We start from the raw sequence: 25,412 nt of genomic DNA, 5'->3' as shown, positions 1-25,412 counted from the left end.
AATGGGTAGCGAAAGCAGCAGTTTAATTTATTCATTCTGGAAAATTTCTGACACACACAAACACAGACAAATGGGCACTGGCGCTAGACCTGGAGCCAAAACATTCAACAGTCGGTTGTCGGACTTTTTTCTGTGGAGTTCTTTTCCTGCTTTGCTTCCGCAATTGGTTGCCCATGAGCTCTGGCTGGATGGTGGTGTTTTTTGGTTCAACACCAGATGCCACCGCAGTTTTTAGGAGTTTTTCGCGGAAAATATGGGAATTGTTTCGAATATCCCTCTCATTTTGATATTTTATTAAAGCAGTGGAAATTTCTATCAGGTTGATGAACAGATAATGAACTATGAAGTCTGAAATGTAGTGGATAATTTCTAGAAAACGGTTCGAAGTGAAAAATGAAAAATTAAAAAATTAAAAAAAAATGCTATGGGGTTTATTCATTACACCCGTAGAGTGTCCTTCCCGGGAATCATAGTTTCATTCATTCATATTGTTCTCTTTGAAAACGTAGTCATACAAAACTCATTGAGGATATGCCAATTCCTGTGGCAGTAGACATTTTGCAGCCATTTGGTGCAATTTTTTTATTCAAATAAATAAGTTCAAACAGATTATAACAAAAATCCATATACCTTTGAAAAATATATGAAAAATCGCGCACCAGGTAGGCAGGTTGTGATTTTTCAGAACAAAGTATTCGACATTCGACATTATTTTATAATTTTCAAGTAACTTTAAAATAAGTAAATTTGAACTTTCAACAAATATAAAAGTTCAAATTTACTCATGTCAACGTAACTTAAAATTTTTGTAAAAAATGATGGATGAATTTTGTACCGAAACAAAATTTTAAGGCTCCAAGGTTTTAAAAAGACAAAAATTTTCCCAAACTGATTCAGTCTAATATACATAGTCTATCCAAAATGCATGAGGTCTTCAATGAATATTTAAGACTTTAGTTAAAATACAGATTTTTGACTGATTTATATCTATAGATATTTATTATTTTCTCAATTTCATCCAAAATTCGTGTCATTTTTATCTCATAATTATTTTATTTTTCTTGACCTTTCCTCACTTTTTACTATTTTCACATCATGTTATCTCAATTTGTATTATTTTTCTCTCGTTTTCTTTCTCATTTCTGGAAAGTATTATAATGAAAGCTTTCTGAACTAATTGGTTTTATTTTATTTTTTCCATTCTGCTCTTGTCTTTGATTTGTTATTCTTTTCAAGTTTTTAACCCATTTTTGCCATATTATGACTTATTGATTTTTCATTGCTTACTTATTTTATCTCAATTTTGCTTTATTCTTGCAACATTCCTTCCCATTTCTGTTTGAGTTAAAAATACGATTCATGATGATCAGGATCAAGTATAGATATTTGATTAATTTTTGTGTTATTTCTGTCTTATTAATTTTGTACAATTTTTTTTTTTAATTTTGATTGTGGAATAAATTTTAACACATTTGAAATTCTTATTCCAAATTTTGTCTACATCTTATCTCATTTTTGGCTCAACATGGTCTTTTCAAGTCTCATTATGTTCATGTTCAGGATTTCCTTAAATTTTATTTCATTTCCTAAAATGTGTTCTTCTCTTTACTTTTTTAATTTTTTTCCAAGCTTTGCCTTTCCTTTGTTATAATTGACCCACATTTTTAACAAATTTCGTTGCATTTTTAAGCTTTTCTGTTGGCTTTTGTGTTAGTTTTATCTCATTTGAGGTTATCTTTTTTTCTTATTTCTGTCCCAATATAACTTAATTTTGGTGTTTTTTTGCCCCATACATTTCTCATTTCAGTTTTTAATCAGAATTAATTTTATTCAATATTTGTCTAAGCTTTGTTGTACTTATTTTTTATTTTATCAGATTTTTCTCATTATGTACATTAAAATATATTTTTGTACATTTTCGTCTCTCCAATTATTTTTTATTTTCATGATTTGTCATATTTAAGTCTTATTTTTTTTATTTAAATAATATTTTGTCTTGTGTTTGTTTAAATTTCACATTCTTTTGAATGATTTTGTGTAATTTTTTTCTTTTTTCAGTTATTTTGTGATTTTTGTAATTTTTGTAATTTTTGTATTTCTTGTAATTTTTGGATTTTTTGTATTTTTGGTAATTTTTCTAATTTTTGTAATTTTTGTAATTTTTATACTTGTTGTTATTTTTGTAATTTTGGTAATTCTTGAAATTTTTGTAATTTTTGTCATTTTTGTCATTTTTGTCATTTTTGTCATTTTTGTCATTTTTGTCATTTTTGTCATTTTTGTCATTTTTGTCATTTTTGTCATTTTTGTCATTTTTGTCATTTTTGTCATTTTTGTCATTTTTGTCATTTTTGTCATTTTTGTCATTTTTGTCATTTTTGTCATTTTTGTCATTTTTGTCATTTTTGTCATTTTTGTCATTTTTGTCATTTTTGTCATTTTTGTCATTTTTGTCATTTTTGTCATTTTTGTCATTTTTGTCATTTTTGTCATTTTTGTCATTTTTGTCATTTTTGTCATTTTTGTCATTTTTGTCATTTTTGTCATTTTTGTCATTTTTGTCATTTTTGTCATTTTTGTCATTTTTGTCATTTTTGTCATTTTTGTCATTTTTGTCATTTTTGTCATTTTTGTCATTTTTGTCATTTTTGTCATTTTTGTCATTTTTGTCATTTTTGTCATTTTTGTCATTTTTGTCATTTTTTTTTATTTTTTTTATTTTTGTATTTTTAATTTTTTTTAACTCTCATTATTTTTTTTTATTTTCTTTGCTTTTTAATGTTTGATGTGAATTTTTTATGAACATTCTTTCCGCTTTTCGTTTCGTGAGTTATGTATTCATATAAAAATAATAATATACTCAACAATATTATTCATTCAAAAAATCAGTTTCTATTGGGTATGAACCAAAACTTTTCATATTCAAATGAATGAATCATCACAATACTCAAGAAATTAAATCATGCTAATGCTGCAACAAAAACCGTCCATTTGTTGATTTTCTCACTAATTCGAATTGGTAACTCATTCAGCAACAGCAGCAACTTCGCAAATGGCCAATGGCGATTATTTCGCTACAAAAGAGCTTTGCTGTTGAATGCAAAACACGTCATGGCGGAGGAAAGAAACTTCACCGAGAAAAGGCTGAAAACCGGGGAGAAAGCTACAACCAAGTAGAGGGGCAAGTCGGTAGGGTTTCCCGGTTTTAATCTACTCAACAAATTAGCCTTCGGGCTTTGCAACTGCCACAGAGAAGCGCGGCGCCAAACGATTCTGCTGCATATTTTCCGGCTCCAGATTGAGATATGTTGGGGTACATAAATATATGTATGTACCTTCCTGGTTTGAGAGAGACTAAATAAAGAAGTAGAGGCGCCAGGAGAGGTTGAAAAGTGCAGCTATGCGGCCATTCCATAGGCCGGTGCTGTGTGGTTTTTGTATGTTTTAGGGGGTGGTGGGTAGTTTCTCTTTATGGGACTTCATTCAGTGTCAGTGCAACTGGTTGGTTGATGGAGAATCTGTGTCAGAGAGGAGATTTTTCTCGCTTTCATTCGAGTCATCTTTCCGTGCATCCTGCGGCATTCAAACAGTGACAGTGATAGGCGGAAGCTAAAAATAATCGCCAGTTTCGTTCAAGCGTGAGGACTGCGCTGAGAAATCAGGTCAACAATTTCTGTTGAGGCGCAAAAAACTTGTCAAATTTTCATCAACGAAATGATTTTTTCGACACTTCATCTAAACGGCAGAGAAATTCTGGAAAACATCAAATTGCATGCTTCCATGAGCATTGAAGGGAAAAGAACAATGCTTAATATGTAAATCAGATTTGAAGCATTTACCGAGATATTACGCCTCCCTGAGCACAAAGCTGTGCTAACACAATTACCCACCCACTCCCTGGGGCAATCACTCAAGTAATCCTAACTATGCAGCACAGTACACGCAAATGTAGGATAACTGAGTTTTGTTTGGCAGGCCGACAGCCATTTTCAACAGTTTTATCGTTTTCTCTTCCTTTTGCATTCCCTCTTAAATAGAGCACCCTTGCGATTCTGGACAAGCTGGAGCTGGACGATGAGCAGCCCTCCGAAGAAGCTATTGCCCGGTTGTTTGGGTTCGAGGAAGCACTGCTCAATGGAGAGCTGACCTGCTGGCAGCGAACGAAACCCAAGATTTGGGCCCTCTTCGATGAACCGTCCAGCTCGACGGGAGCAAAGGTAAGGAGATGATTTTGTTGTACGATTTGGTAAATTATCGCTTACATTTTGTTTACATCAACGTAACTGCATTTTATCAAAAAATCGACATCATGAAAAATTTCTGCTTATTCGATTATCTCCGGAGCGAATATCACTGACCCTAAAATGTGTATGGGGTTCTGGCTACATTTGTTTAGCAAAAAGCGTTAATAACCCATTTGGATCTTATTTATGTGTAAATGGGTGAATTGATGATTTCAGGGATGACATCTATCTCCAAGATCAATATAAGTCTACATAGATCAAAATTTGTTGAAAAATAAGGCAACAATATGCACGGAATTTCAAAGATTCAGATACATTCTACTTGTGAATGAAAAATGTTTCCTAAAGCTTTGATGTAGACCTTAATATATTTGGAACAAGCAGACAAAAATTCCAGAAAAGTAAATTTCATTTTGAGTATCGATAACAAGTGAACGCTGAACAACTGGCACTGTTTTGCTTTAAATCGGTACCCAAAAAAAAGTCAAAGCATGACTCATCCAGAAATAAATTTCAAAACATCGAAAACATCGCATCGAATCGAATACTAATCGATAACCTGATTTTTCCAGACTGAAGAACCGATCTTTTAAATCAAAAATTTGAGAAGAAAAGATCGCCTGTTCAAAGATCAATCAATCCTAATTTCAATTTTATTGAAAAAAAAATCCAAAATGCGATAGTTATAAGCACTTTTCTGCATTGGGTTTGTGCCAACCTTCTCAAGCTGTTCGCAAAATATCGATTCAAATTTACCAATTTTTTAAGTGATTTATTATAGTTTTCATCATTTTTTAACTAGGAAATATGTTAAAGTGAATACTCTGTGATCAGTTATGAATGAAAAACTGGCCCATAAATAACCGATTCTACAATGTTTAAATTTTTAAGTAAAAATGTATCCACAATCCACATACATAAACATGTGAGGGTTAAATGGCAGTTAAGCTGCTATTCCTTAACTTCTGGTAAAAAAAACATCCATTTTTGATTTTGCATCGCTGTATCACATTTCCTAAGTCAAAATTTTAGCTTTATTATGGTCAGCACCACTTTGTTAGGACTGTAATATCGTCATAAAAAGCAGAAGCACATTCAATGCATCACCAGAACTATAATGAAGCTAAGATTAGGCTTTTCCGCCCTACGCAAGAAATTCCATTATTGCCAATTTTGAAACCTCAATTAAATCATTATGTTTTTATAAAGCTTTTTTAAAACATGCTACCATTTTTCTTTTAGGTTCCGTGAGTTCTCCAAGCTTTTTTTTTAATTTTCTCCAGCAATCTTGATGGTTGATGAACGATAATTGCCTTGTTTAATTTTGATCTGGTAAAGTTAATAATCAAAAAGCTGTGTTTAAAACCATATGGTGAGCATCTTTTCTACTGCCAGTCAAGACTTTAGGTAAAATGTGCATGAAATTGTATCTAAAAATTAATGCACCTAGATTAAAATTTGGAATTTATAATGAAATATTTATTTTGATGGGTGTTACGAGCGCCAACTAGTGCTCCGAACAATCCACTCGCCTATAAAAACCCTGTCAAATCCGCTGTCATCTTTGACACAAGAAAAGTTTTGGTAGTATGTAAGAAGAAGAAATCTAAGTAGAATTCACATTGCAAGCTGTCTAGCTAAAGTGTGTTTCGGCGCTCAAAAACGAGTGAATTAATTATATCTATAGTTACGTTGTCCTTATCCGAAGGTACTACATGAATTACTGAGGACTACCATCAGAAAACATATTATGTAACAATACTTTGTATCTCTAGCCAGGCTAATTACCATACATACTACTCTACTCTACGTTGGTTGCCTTCTGGAACAGATAAAAGCATTGATCGGTAAGAATATCTAATTACAAACAAAACGGGAAACTAACTTTCAATTCTACTATTAGTATACTCGCAGTAACTCAGCATAAAGATAGTGATCGAGCAATCAGCCCGTTTTAAACATAAAAAGTAAACGGTAAGGTAACAAAAGTTTACTAGAATCCACCCATTCAATTCTAACCTCAAACCGTTATAGATCGCTATACTTACTTGCTGATACGAAATTTTCTAGTAATTTGTGTGACGTCCGATCACTTACTGTTAGTTTTTTTTCTCGCAACATCATATAAAATTCTGTAATGGTGAGTACCGGATCGCAAGAAGGCAATGAAAACGAAAAGAATACGGCTTTGCCGGGTGTCACCTTTGGAAGAGTAGAGCGGATAGGCCCTGAACAAGTCACGGATAACATCGTAGCAGGAAATTTGCCCGTAACATCCCCAGCGCCTAACGTTAGCGCTTCAGGACAAAAGAAACTCGGCACTAGCCCCGAGAAAACCGTTTGTCCAAAGTCAACTAGGGGAAAAGTTCATATAACGCCCCATGTGGCTAATACGCGCCACCCTTGTTTTGAAGAATTTGAAACATTTTAAGCCTGCAAAATATTACCAGTTTGTTTTAAATGCTGTGATTGGTCATGGCAAGTATGAATTTTTCCTTAAAATGCCCCTGTGTCGTGATAATTTCACAATTTAACACTTTTAGTAAGGTGTCACCAAGCAGAGAAAAACGAATAAGACAGTATTTTCTGACACATCGATAGAGGAGAATCTAAACTATGATTTTATGCTAAAAAATCATACTGAACTCGCTAAGGTATAGCTAAGGTGCGTTCGTTATAACGCGCCAATCGTAGTAGGCTGAAAATAGCATTAATTTTTCAAAAAGGCCAATTTTCATTGAAAATGAACAAAAAGTCTAAAACCATATTTTGAGTGTAAATTCAGCCCAAAAAAGTAAGTATTGGTGTGTTTTTCGTCTTCGGCTGCTCTCGGGTGTGTTCGGCTGGTAGGCACGTATTGAATACACAGCGGCGCGTATTTGCAACACAGTTTTGCTCTGTGGCTTTAAATATGGTTTTTAAAAATCAAGTTTTTTAAGAAAATATAGCAATTTAAGTAATAAAAAACCATAGGCATTTGTAGAAAACACTTTTCTTCAACGATTACCCCCATTTTTAACACAATTTGTACGTGGAATACATAGAAAATCAGCGATTCGCTTAGGTGGCGCATAATAGGGCATGTTCCCCTACAAGTAGAACTTTTAAACGGAACCCACTTCGAACGGCTCGAAATCGTACAGACCACAACTGTGGAACATGTAACGAACGGGATTTTGGCAAGATGGTTTTATGTGACAAGTGCGAAGTGTGGCATCATTTCTCTTCTGTTGGAGTTACCAGTAACGTAGCCTATCGTAGCACTTGGATATGTTCAACATGTGACACTACGACAATTCAAACGGAACCTACTGCCCCTTCGAACAGGAAACAATCCATCGGGAACCTTCCCACGCAATCGATTCAGAGCAACGAGTAGCTATTACGCTAAGTGATCGCAATGCAGGCAACAAGAACAACGAGTGACATGAAAATCGTTGAACACCTTCGCATTTATCGATGACGGGTCTGAGCTTACATTGATGGAAGACCAGATAGCTAAAGAATTAGACCTAGATGGACCGACTCAGGGCCTTTGCCTAAGATGGACCAGCGGGACCCACCGAACCGAATCCGCGAATCAGTCTTGACATCTCCGGAATCGATGAACAGTCGAAATGATATCGAGTAGCAAATGTTAGAACCGTCGAGTCTTTGCAAATTAGGCCTCAAACTCTGGATATGATGAATGTGAGTAAAAAATTCAAGCATCTTCAAAATATTCCCATTCAATCCTACGAAAATGCATGCCCAAGGATTATCATAGGTCTAGAACACGCTAAACTTGGACATTCGTTCAAAAGTCGTGAAGGCAATTTAGCTGAGCTGACCGCGGTTAAATCGTGTCTAGGATGGACAGTCTACGGACAGTGCTCGAACAATCTGGGTACCACACTCTACGTGAACCAACATTCACTCCTGAAGTGCCCTTGCGAAAAAACTAACGATGAAGATCTCAACTTACTGATGAAAAACTTCTTCGCTAGTGACAAATTAGGTCTAAATAAATCAAATAACGTTATAATGTCACGAGAAGATCAACGAGCTATTACGCTGCTAGAAAACCACACATTTCAGAATGGCCGATACGATGTGATCTTTGTGTGGAAATATGATCATGCTCGTTTCCCAGACAGCAAGTCCATGGCACTTAGTCGATGGAAATGCTTACAAAGGCGATTGCAAAAAGATTCTCGGGGGGCACGCCCGTCTGCTTTCTTCTGAAGAGTTAGAAGATCACCCCAGAATCTTTTATCTACCTGTATTCCCTATAACCAATCCAAATAAACCCGGGAAAACCAGACTAAATAGTATGGGATGCCACAGCTAAGGCGCATGGAATTTCGTTAAATTCTTTACTCTTGAAGGGACCCGACCTACTGACGTCGCTGTTTGCCGTGCTTTTGAAATTCAGAGAATCTAAGATAGCCGTATGCGGAGACATCCGTGAGATGCACCACCAGGTACTCATGCGGAAAGAGGATCAACAATGCCAACGCTTTTTTTTGGGGAAAGAATGACGAAACCAATATGCCATTAACTTATATAATGCAAGTTATGACGTTTGGAGCATGCTCTTCTCCCTGTACCGCTCAATTCATAAAGAATCGTAATGCAGAACAATTCATGCACAAACACCCAGCTGCAGCATCAGCAATAATACACAATCATCTCGTGGATGATATGCTTATAAGCACGGAAACCGAAGCAGAGGCAATTAATTTGGCCAAAGCCGTTAAAATAATTCATAGCAACACTAGGTTTGAACTAAGAAACTTCAAGTCACGACGCTCACGAAGACCACTCGGAGTCAAACGAGATGAGCGAAAAGGATATGAACGTCGGTAGGGAAAGTAGTCCGGAAAAAGTCCTCGACATGTGGTGGAATACGACGACCGATTGCTTCATGGACTTATTGAACATCTTTTGATGTTTCTCAAGTGTCTTTTGCAAGAAATTTGGAGAACATATTCCCAGCCGAGGTATTCCCAACCGTGACAACAGTTTCGATTCATCGTTGTTATCGCAACCTTTGTACAATGGATTCCAGCACCGAACCAGTGCCAAAACCAGAGTGGCTCCGTTAAAGTTCTTGTCAATCCCCCGTTCTGAGCTCGAAACCAGTGTCCTTGGGGCTAGACTGACGAATTCAGTAAAAGAACCGATTTCAATAACGCTAAGCACACGCTATTTTTGGACCGAACTGTCTTAAGTTGGTTCCCAACTAAGTTGAACGTGACAGACCAAATGGAAGAACCTTCCAGATCTCAGTAAAACCAGCAGATGGTTCTGCGGTCCAGATTTCCTGCTGCTTCCGGAATCTGAATGGCCACTTCCGGAAGAACCGTTGACCTCTACAGATACAGAAATGCGACCCCACATACTAAGTCATAGTCTACACCTACCAGCTCTAATTCCGGTCGAAAATTTTTCCTTGTGGAAAACTCTGCTTCGTAAAACAGCCTACGCGCTTCGATATATTCATAATGCACAGAGACTGGCGCAAAAGCCACCCATCCTCTCTGGACCCCTATAATCTGCTGATTTGTGTAAGGCAGAGCAGTATCTGTTCCGATACGCTCAAAGAGAGGCGAAATTGCGTTATCAAGTGCCAAAATATCCCATCAGAAAAAAAGATGTATTCCTAAAAATAGTCCATTGTACAAACTATGTACCTTCCTCGATGAAAATTCCGTTCTTAGGATGCAAGGCCGAATATCGTCATGTCAGTACGCTCCACCAGATGCACAAAATCCGATTATTCTCCCGCGTAACCATTACATTACGAAACTCGTAGGGTAGGTGTTCCTAATTTGGCATGTGTACCTAATGTTAACATACCGAACGATTTTGGCTGTTTTGACGTTATTTTTCACTTATCACAATTATTTAAAAAAATGATAATGTAACGAATCATGTGAACTTCCATTTTACAAACAAATTAATTTTCTAACTCACAGGATTTTTCGAAAAATCTGGATTGTTTCAAAGTATGTCAAAATTGTATGGAATTGTTAGCAAATTTCTTACAAAAACACCTGTTTAGAAATGGAAGGTAAAAGCTGAATTTGTCAACCAATTTTTTTGGAATTTTTCGTCGGATTGTTTTTTTTTATCATGATTTAAGTAATAAGTATGTTAGAACAATGTTTTTTTCATGTAAAACCTAAAAAAAAGCATATGTCCACAATTAGGAATACTATTTTCAATGTGTTCCTAATTATGGACATAGTCAAAGTTTTCCAAACTATATCAAAGTCAGAGAATGTATTTGAAATGAATTTGATTGATTGAATTGAGTTTTTACTTAATTTTCAACGATCTGTTAAAATAAACTGTTTTGAGCTAATAAAACATGATTTTTTTTTACTTCAGTGTATCTCAAAGCTAAAAATGTTTTAAAAAAATATTTTCGCTAGGTTGTAAAGAACGCACCCTTCGCGACAGAAACGGAAACCATAAAGTTAAAGAGAGCTTCTCAACGAGAACAGAATCGAAAGTAAAAATAAAAAACATATCAATAAAATACGTTGTATACCGTCATCTGAGGCATCATACAACATTTTTCAACTTCAAGGGCTTCTTAAAACCTTATGTCCACAGATAATCCTACCATTTGTACATCAAAAGTTTTAAGGTTAATGGGACATCAAATTAACGTAGTCGGAAAAATAATTGGTTCCACCAGTTATATTTAAATTTAAAAAACATGCGATTTTCACCCTACTGAGAAAAAGGGGAAAGTTGCAAAAACCTTTGTTTTTAATGAAAAATCAAATAAAAAAGTTTGAATAGTTATAGTTTTTGATATATTTGTGATATTGTTACGCATAAAGCACGATCTGCCGTTATTTTTGATTTTGTTAGAATTAAAGTTTATACTATTTCTGTCAAAGATTTTTTTTATAAGAAAGCATAAGGGTGATGTATACATTTAGAGATAAAAAATTCTACAAAAAAAATTCCATTTTATTCTAGCATATGGAAACAAGATTTGAACTGTGAATCATTGATTTGCATGTCGATGCATTCTAGCTCAGACTGGTAACGGAATTTTAAATACATTTATTTTAAAAAATTAAATGATTTTCCGAAAAATATTGATACACCAACAGTGTTGATACAGGATAATAAAATCAATATAAAGTTTATAGGTACTATCATTAAACCAATCCGTCACATTGTGTAAAGTTTTTTACGGCATCAAAAATTGTAAAAATTTCGATTTTTCAAATTTGCTATGAGAATCAAAAACTTCAAAAAACTATCTCACGCTGTGAGAAACTATGGCATTATCGTTTTGTTATCATTAAATGACAATTTGGTTACATTTTATTAAAATAAAAGTTTAATAAGTGTTGTAGTACACAAATTTTGCGTCGAACCATGCTGTTGCATGATGCTCTGATTGACTGTACTTATTTGTATCCATTACAATGAATTTTTTGTTGTTCTGTTCTGTAATAATTGTATCCATTAAGAAAGTAAAACATTGAATTTTAATAAGCTCAACATCCACTACTTGGCTACTTTGGCTGGTAAACGGTGGATAATGTGCAACACGAGACCCCATAGTGGTCATATCACCTCTTATTCACAACTCCTATCTCTACCTCCCCGCGGTGCCGGCTGGGGTGCGAGTAACCTAAGCGGAGATCGGGTACCCAACCCCGGTGGATGCTTTGGTCGCATGCAGACTGAGAAGGTGGCCGCACGCGTCTGTTCCCCAGGTCAGGGGCGGCGTGCAACAACAACCGAGCGTCTGTTCTCCAGGTCAGGGGCGGCTCAAACAGCGTCTGTCTTGTAGCAAGCGGCTGAATTTATGAAATGCGGCTCCCGCCAGCTATGTCCAAGATGGCAGCCCCATCGCGGGATAGGGACTTTAGGCTTACAACCTACTGCTCCCGATTTGAAATTGTTACGGAATCCGAAAGAAATGACCGACCTGGAACTTTGGCGACGACTTTTAGCATGAAAACACGGACACGAATTGGAACTTGGAATGTTTTAACCCTTGCCCAACAAGGCAAACTGGAACAACTTGCTAGAGAGGCTAGCCGCCTCAAGCTTGAAATTCTGGGACTGAGCGAAGTCCGTTGGCCTAATACTGGAGAACACAAGACACAATCCGGGCAAGTCCTGCTTTACTCTGGCATACGAGGAGAACATGCTACTCGGGAACGAGGAGTTGGTTTCCTGTTAAGCCCGCAGGCCTACGCGGCCCTCATTAGATGGGAACCGATAAACGAAAGAATAATCGTAGCCAGATTTAGAACACGGGTTAGAAACCTTACAATGGTCCAGTGTTATGCGCCAACTGACGTTGCCGACTTGCAGGAGAAAGAGCAGTTTTACAGTCAACTGAACAGCGTGGTTGAGAGAATTCCGAAGGGTGACATTCAAATCCATTTGGGCGACTTCAACGCAAAGATTGGCTCCGACAATCAGGACCTTGAGCGCATCATGGGGCGCCATGGCCTAGGACAGATGAGCGAAAACGGAGAGCTGTTTGTAGAATTTTGTGGCAACAACAACATGGTGATCGGTGGATCGCTCTTCCCCCATCGACCAGCACATAAGGTCACTTGGGTATCCCGAGATGGCAGAACAGAAAATCAAATTGACCACATCTGCATCAGCCGAAAATGGAGAAGGAGCCTTCTTGATGTCCGCAACAAGCGAAGCGCAGACATTGCATCTGACCATCACCTCGTCCTTGGCGAGATACGACTGAGAGTTGCACGTGTCCAACGGCGCGAGGAGAAAGTCGGGTGTCGTTACGACGTCCGCCGGTTGGAGAATCCAGAGGTGAAAAGGGCATACGTTGAACAGCTAGAATCCCGAGCCTCGGAGCTGCCGACAGACGGAACAGTCGAAGAACAGTGGTGTGGAATCAAGAATGCCTTTATCACGACGAGCCATGGTACTCTCGGTAAAGTTTGTGGAAGAAGGAGTGAATGGATGTCGGATGAAACTTGGAGGATGGTCGATGATCGGAGAAAGGCGAAAGTCGGAATTGAGCAGGCATGTACCGGGTCAGCCAAAGCAGCCGCCCGCTTACGATATGCGGAGCTGGAAAAGGCAGTTAAACGAGCTTGTAGACGAGACAAGAGAGCCTGGACAAACTCCCTAGCCGAAGAGGGAGAAAGAGCCGCCGCCAATGGAGATATCCGATTACTTTATGACATTTCTCGCCGCCTCAGTGGTGCAAGGACTAATGCAAGAATGCCGCTGAAAGACCGAGCAGGTCAGTTATTGACCGATCGAACAGATCAGCTCAAACGATGGACTGAGCACTTCGAACAACTCTTCCGAGTCACGAATAGCGATGGCCAACAGAATCTGCAGCTCGAAGCGCCAACAGTAAGTCGCATAAATGGCGTCAACTCGGAAGCGCCTTCGCTGGCTGAAATAGAAGCGGCAATCAAAAACATGAAATCCAACAAAGCACCTGGGATCGATTGCATCCCTGCTGAAATGCTGAAAGCCGACCCTGCCCTATCAGCACAAATGTTGCACCGTCTTTTCGCTGACATCTGGGATACTGCAACATTCCCGGCCGACTGGATGCAGGGTATCCTCGTAAAGGTCCCGAAGAAAGGAGACCTGACAGAGTGCGGTAACTGGCGAGGCATAACGTTGATCTGTACAACCCTCAAAGTACTCTGCAAAGTGATTCTGAACAGGATCCAGGAGAAAATAGACGCCACACTCCGACGGCAACAAGCTGGATTCCGATCTCGACGATCATGTGTGGACCACATCACAACGCTCCGAATCATACTGGAACAAATCAACGAATTCCAGGACTCTCTTCTGCTGGTGTTCGTTGATTTCGAAAAAGCATTTGACCGACTTAACCATGAAAACATCTGGGCGGCTCTAAGGCGACGAGGGGTCCCAGAGAAACTAGTCCATCTCATCGAAGCACAGTATGAGGCATTTTCGTGCAAGGTCTTGCACGACGGTGTCTTGTCCGAACCAATCCCGGTAACTGCTGGAGTGAGACAAGGATGTATTCTATCACCGCTACTTTTTCTAATCGTAATGGATGAGATTCTGATTGGATCGATTGACTGTGCACCGAACCGAGGATTGCCGTGGAATCCTTCAACAATGGAGCAACTGAACGACCTTGACCTGGCTGACGATATTGTTTTGCTCGCCCAAACACAACCAGATATGCAGAGCAAACTCGACGACCTCACCGAAAGTTCCAAGGCAGCAGGTCTCAAAGTCAATGTCAGAAAGACCAAGTCGATGGAGATCAACACAGGAGATCCCTCCTGTTTCCTGGTAGCTGGGCAACAAGTTGAGAAAGTGGAGTGCTTCCAGTATCTTGGTAGCCAGATTACGCCTGATGGTGGTACCAGAAAAGACATCGAAACACGGATCAGAAAGGCCCGATTTGCGTTTGCGAGTCTCCGAAACATCTGGCGGTCACGCCAGATCTCTCTACGAACAAAAATCCGAATCTTCAACTCAAACGTCAAATCCGTATTGCTGTACGGGTGCGAAACTTGGTGCACATATGCGGTAACGACGCGAAAACTGCAAGTATTTGTAAACCGCTGCCTGCGGAATATCATCCGCGCTTGGTGGCCTGGCAACTGGATCTCGAATGAAGAACTACATCGCCGGTGTCATCAAAAGGCGCTAGAAATCGAGATTCGGGAACGTAAGTGGAGATGGATTGGGCACACGCTGCGAAGAGATGAAAACGAGATTTGCAGAGAGGCGCTAGATTGGAATCCAGAAGGTCATCGAAGAAGAGGCAGACCCAGAAATTCGTGGCGGCGAAGTCTAGCCGCTGAAATCCGAACTGTCGACGAGAATCTTGACTGGGACCAGGTGAAGACGCTGGCTCCGGATCGTCAACAGTGGAGGTCTTTTACCACGGCCCTATGCACCGGAGGATCGGCGCGGGATCATTAAGTAAGTAAGCAACATCCACTACTTTCTTCAAAACTAGCGCAAAGGATTATTGTGTAGGATTTAAATAGTCCTTATTTCTCTATTCATATTCCAAAAACGTTGTAAAATTTATAAAAAGGTGAATTATGAGATTTTTCTCAATAAAGTATTAAAAAACAGACCCATATGCAAAATCAGGATCAATATTGGGTACGCTGATACATTTTTCCTCATATGTTTACATTAGGAACAATTAGTGCTAAATAAGGAACATCGACACACTTTATTAAACATGATATTTTTCGTAAATTTAGGCTTGAAATGATTATTTCAAACCAAAATAGAGTTCAGAAAAAAATTTGGAACATAGTTACTAAAAAATTGTACATCCAAGTATTAAAGATTTGGCGTGATAATATCAAATCTAGAAACCTCTGACAAAATATAGCGAAATTAGGCTCACTTACCCTAGTTGCGAGCTTCCATCATCGATATAATCATCAGAACCACGAAACAATTATTAATGAAATTCGACAACGCTATCATGTGCCAAAATTGCGGTCAGCTTATAAGAAAATACGTTCAAATTGTCAAACCTGTAAGAATCTTCGATCACGATTCAGCCTCCTTTGATTAGCAAGCTCCCTGTTGGTCGACTTGCTGCCTTTTCGCGCTTTTTTTCTCATATGGGTCTATACTACTTTGGACCCATGATAGTAGTCAACGGTCGCAAGCAGGAGAAACGATGGGGGGTATTGGCCACAGTAGTGTTCACTTTCTTTCGTGAACAGTCTTTAATACACAAGTGATTATCATTTGAAGATCGTGTTTATTATTTAATCATGGATGAACCAAATAAATCCCCAATATCCTGAAACCATTTTCAATAACACTTGATGGATTTGTCGGATACGATTTCCAACAAATCCATCAAATTTTATTGCGTGGTATTCCCCGGAAGCAAAAATCTTCGATAAATCGAATCCAATGCCATCCATCTATCCAGTTCAACCGAAAAAACTATTACGTCTAATGCTTTTCCATCATCCATTCATCCTTCCATTTCCGTCCAAATATTCATTCAGCGCAGTTCATATCTAATTGCATTATTCCAATTCGCAGATCGTCGCCGGCATTTCGGTCTTCTTCATCTGCATTTCTGTGATATCATTCTGTTTGAAAACGCACCCGGGATTGCGCGTCGAAATTCCGGCCATCCTAAACATCACGACCAATGGCAGCAGCATGATCCTGAGCCATGCCCCCAGCATCGGAAGCATCGGGGGTGGTTTTCTGTCCAGCAGCGGGGGCGTTCCCCTGGATGGTGGAGGGAAAAGTTCATCGGCAGATGGTGGTACCCCATCACCGTCATCTGGGTCCGGATCCGGGAGCAGAGGGACCGCTTCCGGCAGTTCCAGTTCCAGTAGCACTAGTAGCAGTAGCAGTTCCGGCAGCAGCAGCACCAGCAGCAGCAGCGGTCTTCCGCAACGTTCCGGCCGGCTGATTTCCGGGGCCTATCGGATCCAATCCGGCAAGGGGGGCAACATAGTCGATAATTGGCAGGAGACGTACGGTCAACCGCATGAAGCTTTCTTCTATGTGGAGCTGGTTTGCAATGTTTGGTTCATCATCGAGCTAACGGTTCGGCTTGTGGTAAGTTTTAGCTATGAATCCTCCATCCATATATGTAACTACACTGAGCGAAACAATAATTGCATCACTCTGTGTTTTTTTTAAATGGGAGCATTTTTATTACGTCAAAATGTCTTTCTTTAATTTGTTTAAATAGTTCAACAGATAAATTAATTAAAAAAAATATTTCTAAGAACCATTTCTCATTGCGCTCTCAAAATCAATCATTGTTTCTTAATATTTTGTAAGGTGAAGTGATTAGATACTCCGGGAAAGATCTTGGAGTAGGAATGGCAAAGGAAGGAAACAAAATTGATATACTACTGATGCAATGATATATCTTGCTGAACTTGCTGAAATCTTTGGTTCGATGCACTTGCATTTAATTTATTTTTTGATCGAATTTTTTCTCGCCATGTGTTCATGCAAATAAGAAACTGAAGCAATCAACAACACATTACCCTCAAACGATTTATCAATTAAAGAAAAACCTATAGAGAAGTTTCCTTTCAATGTTGGATAGAAAAAACATGGACTAAAGCTCTGCAAATATTGCGTAATTTAAGGTTCTTGAAATTGTTATAACCGAATCTTCTAATTAAGTAGAGTTCAGTCTATCTCTAATGGAGATAAACATGATTTTCGATTCTTCAGTGTAGCCAAATCCTTAAATTTCGCTCCAAAGTTACATCTTTCTGCTTCTGAATCCTGATCGAAATGTTGAGATTTGTATTCCATAGGCTTAGTTAAAATCTCAAACCTTATTCAGAAATTTTTAACGTGTATTCCTGTTCTAAACAAGAAGTTAATGTCAAAAAAGAGTTATATGAAAAACTGATTTCTTTAGTTTGTAGTGCTTTTCGATTTAGTATAAAGATTTCATAATTTTGAATTATATTTCATTACTTTTATTCTTTTTTTTAAATGAGTTTTCAATACTAGATAAAATTCTAAGTTTCTCAACCAAGTATTGATTTCTTGTTTTGCATAACCGAAAAGTAAGTCTCTACTCTCATTTTGGTTTTTCCCATAACTTCCAGTTCAAAATTCTGAATTAAAATTTAAATTTCTTCAAAATTGGATTACTCCCCTCCCTCGATCATGGCGTTCCAGAAACAGCAAGCGAAGTTCTTCACTTTACAATCAAAATCATAAAATTTTGATGATTGGGTAAGGTTATTTAGGAGTATTCATCTTGAATCAAAACTGATGCGAAATCCTTGTAAACTTATCCAAAAATCAGCATTCTGCTACAATTTTGCAGCTTTGGGTTTTAAATTACAAATGACATTAAACTCATTTCAAAAGTACTTAAATAAAATTGTATTTCTGTTTTCATTTTTGCGATTCTGTATCCAATCAACAATTAAAATTCAAAGTTCCGTAACTGCACAATATTTTGCAGAATTCAAACATACAATTCTTGGAAACGGCGACCCAAAAATGAAAAATCAGTTTCAGACACGAAATCGAATTTGCTGTTTTAGAAACATGTTATTTAACGTAAGAAATTCGCAGTGAATTTCATATTTTCTTGGTGTATTGTTTAACATTATTGATATTGCAGTTTTTTTAAGAACCAAATTTAAAACTTTTATCTTAAATATGGATCCAGGTTGCAAGAATCAGATTCTATGGAAAAATTATTCTATGCTCAAATCAAAAAATGAAATCTATCTGATTCTTGATAAAATGAAAAAAAAAAATTACCATCGATGAAGGTCAGTTCCTATTTTGTTCTTTGAAATGGAAGGCTTTACAAATATTGCTAACCTGAGTTTACCAAATTGTCCGGTTTTATTCGGGTTTGTCCAGAAATTTGATAAAAAAAATTAGGAAAAGTCCCATCCGGCCCAGAAGCCCGATTTTCATTGAAAAAAATCCCAGATTTGGCCAGGATTTTTCACCTTATTTGCCAAAATTAAAGTAAAAAAAAACAAATTGTTGGAAATTGTTGTTTATTTATGCCTCCAAAATGCAATTTTTTGAGCAAGTTTTAAGAAAATAATTATGAAATATTTTTTGGAAGTCTAAAGCACGGTTTAAAATATGCTGTTAAGTTTTTATGAAAAAAATTTTTTTTCACTTTTTTTCATTTTTGTATAGAAATTCTTGGGTTTAAACAAATTTTCCTGGATATTGCTTGAATTTTTGGTCAAATATCCCGGACTTGTCCGGCCTGGATGCGTGTGATAAAAACTTAAGTAACCTTAAGCCTACCACTTTAAAAATTTCACAACGTATTTACGAAAGTTACTTTTTAATTTGAAAAACTAATGGCTAATGCTGAAGAATTTAAAAGTGAATATCGTGAAACGGGGTAAGATTGATCACTTTTTTTCCTATATTTCTCAATTTTTTTTTTGTTAAGGGGAATGTGGCATGTTTCATATTTTTGAAACCAGTACTGCATTACAATGAACGTAAAACATGGTTGCAGAAATTTAAAACTACTTTATATTTGATATAAAAATCGATTTCGACTCTGTTTAAAATTTGATGCTTTGGGGTAACATGGGACAGTCTCTATTTCGAGAGTTTTAACGAGTTTTCTGGATCATTGAAAATACAAGCCACTTTCATAATATTTACAAATGCTAGTAATTGATAAACTAAGGCAGTTCGTGTGCTAAGGCCGAAAAACAATTTAAATCAAAAGATGAACAATGATGCTGCATAAATTCAGGGGCAAAATTTTTAAACAATATTTATAAAGTTCATCACAAAAAAAATGAAATTTTGCTTACATTCCATTCTCTAGTCCCACGATCTATTCCCTTTTTTTTTCCTCCAAGCTTGACCATATGATAAGGTTTCTAGCCTTTTGTCCTAAACCGGCTTACTCTGGGAAAATGTTCTTTTTTTTAATATCTTATCATGTCATGTCATGTCAATATCATGTGTTTATGGAAGATGTTATACAGAAAAAATACAGTATCTCTAATTTTTTCAGAAATGCAAAATTTAACCTTTTCTGAATCACTTTCAGGCAAAATTAAAATATTTGGAATATCCTTGTTATTATTGGGGTTATCCAAATGTATCATGAATTTAAATACATATGTGTGTATCTTGGAGATCTAATAAGGGTTGAAAAAAATTTATTATACATGAATAAGAACAGTCCAAAACCATTTGATTGGTTTCCAACAAAATATTAAAAATCTGTTCTTTTTTTTCAAATTTGTTCATTGAAATATTTCCAGAATATGTGTAGGCTCTGATGCATATGGGTTCGCACTTTAGAAAACAAAAATGTAATTTTTGATTGTGTCACTCGCTGTTGGCATTTTTGAATTAAATTTAAAGATTAAGATTCAATTTAAATATATCTAAGAAGACAAGTTTTCAATAAAATTAAGTTAAAATTTAAAGTACTTGCACTGAATTCAGCTTATCTTCCACTACATAACATCAATTTTAAATTTGTTTTTCTCATATTGATGGTGAATAAATTTTCTATCAATCATTTCAACTTCATTTTTGCTTAAGAATTGAAGTACTGTTGATATTTTCGAATTCATGATCAACAAAACAATGAAAAACAATTCTTTTCAAGAGAAATGTCAATTTTATCTATGGGTTTAGACCAGATATACGCGTTTTATTTATTTTTTGTTTTTATAGATTTCTATGGTTTATTCAAACCAATGATTTCTATAGTTTTTGCTATAATTGGTATCAAATTGTAGAAGTTATGATTGTTCTACTGTAACATTAATGCTTCATTATGGTTCTATTTTATAATAAAGAAGAACTTCAGTGTACAGTAGAATAACTAAAATAAGTAAGGAATGAACAAAATATGATGAATTATACGCGCTGCAGATAAGCTTGCTTTTGATCATTTGTAATTCACTTCGACAAAAAGATTTAAATGAATTTTTTGGAAAAAAAAATCAAATTTATCACAGTTTTAGACTAGATTCATCCATTGAATAAAATTATTTTCGAAAAACTGTAAAATTTTATCTAAAACGAAGAATTCGATAGATTATTAAAATAATCTAGTGGGTTGGAAACCGTAGAAGCTCAAAGAATTTAACCTTAACAGAAATGCTAGCTCTTGGAATAAATGGAAAGAATCACAGAGTGCAGCAGGGTTATAAAATTGGGGTAGAAAATAATAAAATTAAAAAAGGTTAAAGGAATCTCCAGGCTTATAATAATCATTGTATCAAAAGACAGTAAGTAAAAAGCTAATTTTAAGCTAGATTGAACAGCTGTAGCGCATTGAGTTTGAAGTGCGAATGGAATTGAGACATTTAATTTAGGAGAAGTATAAAAACTGATTTCTCTTAAAAAATTGTTTTTAACGTATCGTTTACTTTTCAATATTCATTATTGAATTATTTTTTTCAAAGCTTAAACTAAGGTAAACGTTTCTACTCTAGATCGCATCACGATAAGCGTTATCAAAAAAAAGGTATAGTGGTTCCTTGTGTTTACTAATTTTCTTAATCATTGAGCATTTTTTCAATAAATTTCCCTCCAGTGTTACCACAATCAGAAAATCTAAAAATAATGGATTTAAATGGATTCATAGATGGATTCATATTATTTTAGATAATTCTAATAATTCTAATAATGGGGGGTCACCGACAAAATATTTTAATTTTCGGTGAAAATGAACCAGAAAAAGCTCTACTTTCTACCCATGCAAAAATTAGCGTTACTGTTTTTTTTCCTTAAAGTCGTTCTACACACCGTGTATACATTTAATATGAAAAAAGTTGAACTCTCACACAATTAAACTTGCTGCTTCTAAACGTTTTGATTTCATCAGGAAGGGTGTTTATTTCCAAGCCTTCGGAAAAATGAATATTTCCAGATTTTGAAACTATATTTTTACTTACCTTGAAAATTAAAAAAAAAACAGACCAAGTTTTTCCTTATTTAAAACTAAACTTATAGGTTTTTAAACGTAGAAAAAAGTTTTGAGATATTTTAACTTTAGACTTGGTTATTGATTGTTATGTGGAAAAATTTCATGTTGATCAATGCTACCCCGTTTTACGGTTATCCAATAATACCTATTAACCACCCATGAAACAGTTGAACAGTTCTTCCAACGGCTCTGTATGATACACATTTGCTTACGATTTTTGCAAGACGGGTAGAGGTGTTTCCAAAAATCTTACGTATAGAAACGATATTACAAACACAATCATCAAAATCATGGAAAATGTTTTGGTTCAGTTCAATTTTTCTTTTTGTCGCTTGTCATTGATGTTATTTTTACATTTATCTGTGCACAAATTGTATCAAAACTTTTTCCAAAGGCTGAAAGCAACCTGCATGTCTTATTTTTCAATATCTGATCCCATTTTTAGAAGAAAAAAAAGCAAAAAAAATAAAAACTTTAAACTTAAGATTTTAAAATAAGGAAATTTTACTGTTTCTTATAATGGGGAGGGGCAGAGGGGTCTTAAATTCCATATTCGTGAAATTTTTTAACTTTTTTGAAAATGAGAAGTTTGACAATTTCCCATTTTTAAGGTTTTTAAACGAGGTAACCAGAATCAAATATGTGTGTGTAGTTTTGTACTGAACTCTAGAATAAGATCTCTGGATTTTTTCAATCAAAGATAACTCGTGATATGTAAGAAACTGAAAAAAATTTAGGGTATATTTTGGATCGTTAGAAAGATGCTTCAAAAGCTGTTAAATTGTTTTGTTTTACACACAACATATGGTAATACGAATAATCATAGGAAATATTCCAAACAATGAATCACTATCAATACTATGAATCACTGAATGAATACTATCACTGTGAATCAATAAATTTTTGTCTTGAATCGGAATCAATGGAAATTTTCTAAAAAAATTCCCATTATCTATTTGGAGTTAAAAGAAAAGATAGGTAATAATTTGATTCAAAAAAATAGTATAATCTATGAAATCGATAACCAAAGCTGTTATCCGAATCTTATAACAGTTGCAGTGATCGCTTAGTTGCGACTTTAAGGTAAAAAAATGGTTTTGTATTTAAGAAATCTTATAATGCATTAATACAAAAAAAATCGCATAGAATTTTCACTGTTAAGTTTTATTCAAAACTTCAACGATTGATTGATACGACTTCTGTATTAATTTTTATATATTTGTGGTCACGGCCTCAATACAAATAAAAAAAAAAGAAAGGGAACAATGTATAGTATTTAACTTCAATTTTAAAAGCATTTGATAAATCATATTCTTTTGATTTTTTTTCTAAGATTTAAAAAAACATGAGATAAATGATTTTAGAGGGGTAAAGTATCAAAATTTCTGCTACGTTACCAGATTTCCAATACTAAAAATTTTGTACAAATCGGTTGAAAAAAAAGATAAACAAATCTGAGATGAACAAGCAGAGAATCGGGTGATGCTGTTTTTGTTTCACTCAGTGTACGGCTGTAGCTCCAGATTAACTAAGTTAAGCCCAACGGATCTCTCATAGTCATAGTCAGTTACCAGGGGCACAAAATTATTCTCGCTCGCCATACTGTGTGTTGGCTGTTTTTGACGATTGGTTTATGTACCTTCCTACTAACTAACTAGTGAACTCTCGGAAGCATCACCGAGATCCATTTTTGACAGAAGAGGAGCAGCAAGCAAGGAAGTTCAGTTCAAATCGCCCCGGGGTGTCCAATGAATGGTTACAACTTACGATATTCCACTAACGAGGAATCCCTCTACGGGTTGTTGGTCGGAAAACACACAGACACATCAAATCACATCCCATGATGGTGGCTTAGAAACAAGCTTATATACTCTGCCGGGGTTTGGGTTGGTTTGTGGCCATGGTGACAAGGAGTATTTCCTTAGATTAATCGTAGCGTAAGGGTAGTTTAGACCCAGTTTGCCACTTTGGAAACTTTTATTCGTTTTTTAAAGTATTGGGTTGCAACAATGATTTTTTGAAAACATTTTTGATTTCATGTTGCGAATTAATTCTGATCACAGCAGTTTTCACGTTCGCAAGTCAATTTTAATTTACCATTGTTAGTGTTTTTTTCGTAATTTTGTTGAGTTTCTGTTACAAAAATTAATGGGTTTATTAATGAAAATATTGCAAATTTTCATCACTTATATTGAGAAAAAGCATCATCAAGGAAAAATTCTGATGTTTTTTTTTGTAATATTTCTTCGAATCAGAAAGCTGAAAAGTGAATGCCAGGTTACGATCCAAGCGTTTGAATATGAAATCTTCTATTTCAAATCAAGATAATGTTAGATCAATGCATAGCCAAAATTTAATTCTAACAAATACTCAAAAATATCATATTTTAATGAAAACATTTACATAATAAATTTCTGAACAATGCTTTTTTATGAGTAACCACTGCATCACAATCATTTTAAAAGTTGTTGACAAAGATCAAAAACTACAGATATGAATAAAACACAGCCATATGCTAACAAAGCCTATTTGAGTATGTACTTTGGGTACAAGCAGGGCTGCCACCTGGTTTTTTTAATCTTTGTCAGCTTCAAAAACAATCTGTTCTTTTTCTGTACTGGGACTAAAACTTCTGTTTTCTTACCATGTTCGATGTTTTTGCATATTTACAATTTTTTTTTTGGCGTTTTAAGTAAATCAAAATATAAAATTCCCCAGTCATAACAGAAGTGTAAGGTGGCAATGGATGCATGAGAAAAAATCTCATGATCGAATTAAAAATCGATTATATACATTTTGTAGATTGGCTCAAGAAACTGACCTGAGCCAAATTACAGCTCTATCGGACTTGATTTAGGGGTGCCTAAAAGCGCTCAAAATTTCGACCTTTAAAAAACACTATAGAGGGACCGGGGAGATTACTATAGAGCGAATTCTGATGCCAAATGACTTTAAAGCCTAAAATACAGAGATCTGGTGTTATCTCGAACAAAAATGTTTGGACAAAAATCACTTTCTACAAAATGTATATGGACGATTTTCGAAATTCTGCATGACCCATTTGGATGCCACCCTGGTGTAGACTGTAAAAGTATTCGTTGGCAATTTTGCAAATAATTGAGTCAAACTTTTACTTTTACTTTTAATAAGTTTTTCAAGCAATTTTAAGGGGGGGGGGGGAGGGGGGGTAAGGTCTAACGGGTAAAAAAAAGCACCATTTTCACGATTTTTTTTTAGAGTTATCGTTCAAACAAATGTATTCAAATTTTTTGCATTATACAAAGCATTGTTAAAAGAACATTTAGTAAATTTTTCGTAGAAAAATATTGAAAAATGAGCCGGTGACGGAGCACTTTCGAGGATGCCTTTTAGAAAACAGGATTTGCGGTGGACACTGTATCTCAGCACAGAATCATCTGAAGTCAAAAAATCAGAGCAAAATATTTTTAATAGATGTTTTTCTGGACCCCAACATTTTTAATTTAACTTTATGAAATTTTTGTGGCTGTTTGAAGTAAAAACTACGATTTTTCACGAAAAAATCCGCCATTTTTTATCTGTAAAATCTCCCCAAAGTAAAAAAAAACAAAAAAAAGAAAAACGTTGGGGTCTGTTATTTTATATGTAGAAAATATGTTCCAAATTCGAAAAGAATCGGATAAGTAGTTTTCAAATGACGATGTCCACGGACTTTAAAAATGTGCTTTCGAAAAAAACGCGTTTGAAGTTTCTGC

General features: G+C 35.8%; 1 protein-coding gene across 1 annotated transcript in view; it reads left to right on the top strand.

Moving 5' to 3' along the window:
- The window catches only part of LOC129741144 (potassium voltage-gated channel protein Shaw-like), a 178,145-nt gene that overhangs the window by 68,164 nt on the left and 84,569 nt on the right, over nucleotides 1-25,412 (top strand). Inside the window, exons 6-7 of the mRNA XM_055732851.1 lie at nucleotides 4,038-4,217; nucleotides 16,281-16,811. Coding sequence (XP_055588826.1) covers nucleotides 4,038-4,217; nucleotides 16,281-16,811 — 711 coding nt within the window. The remainder of the gene's footprint in view (nucleotides 1-4,037; nucleotides 4,218-16,280; nucleotides 16,812-25,412) is intronic.

Source organism: Uranotaenia lowii, chromosome 2 (assembly GCF_029784155.1).
Source record: "Uranotaenia lowii strain MFRU-FL chromosome 2, ASM2978415v1, whole genome shotgun sequence".
Lineage (NCBI taxonomy): Eukaryota > Metazoa > Arthropoda > Insecta > Diptera > Culicidae > Uranotaenia > Uranotaenia lowii.
This window is presented reverse-complemented; position numbering and strand designations above follow the sequence as displayed.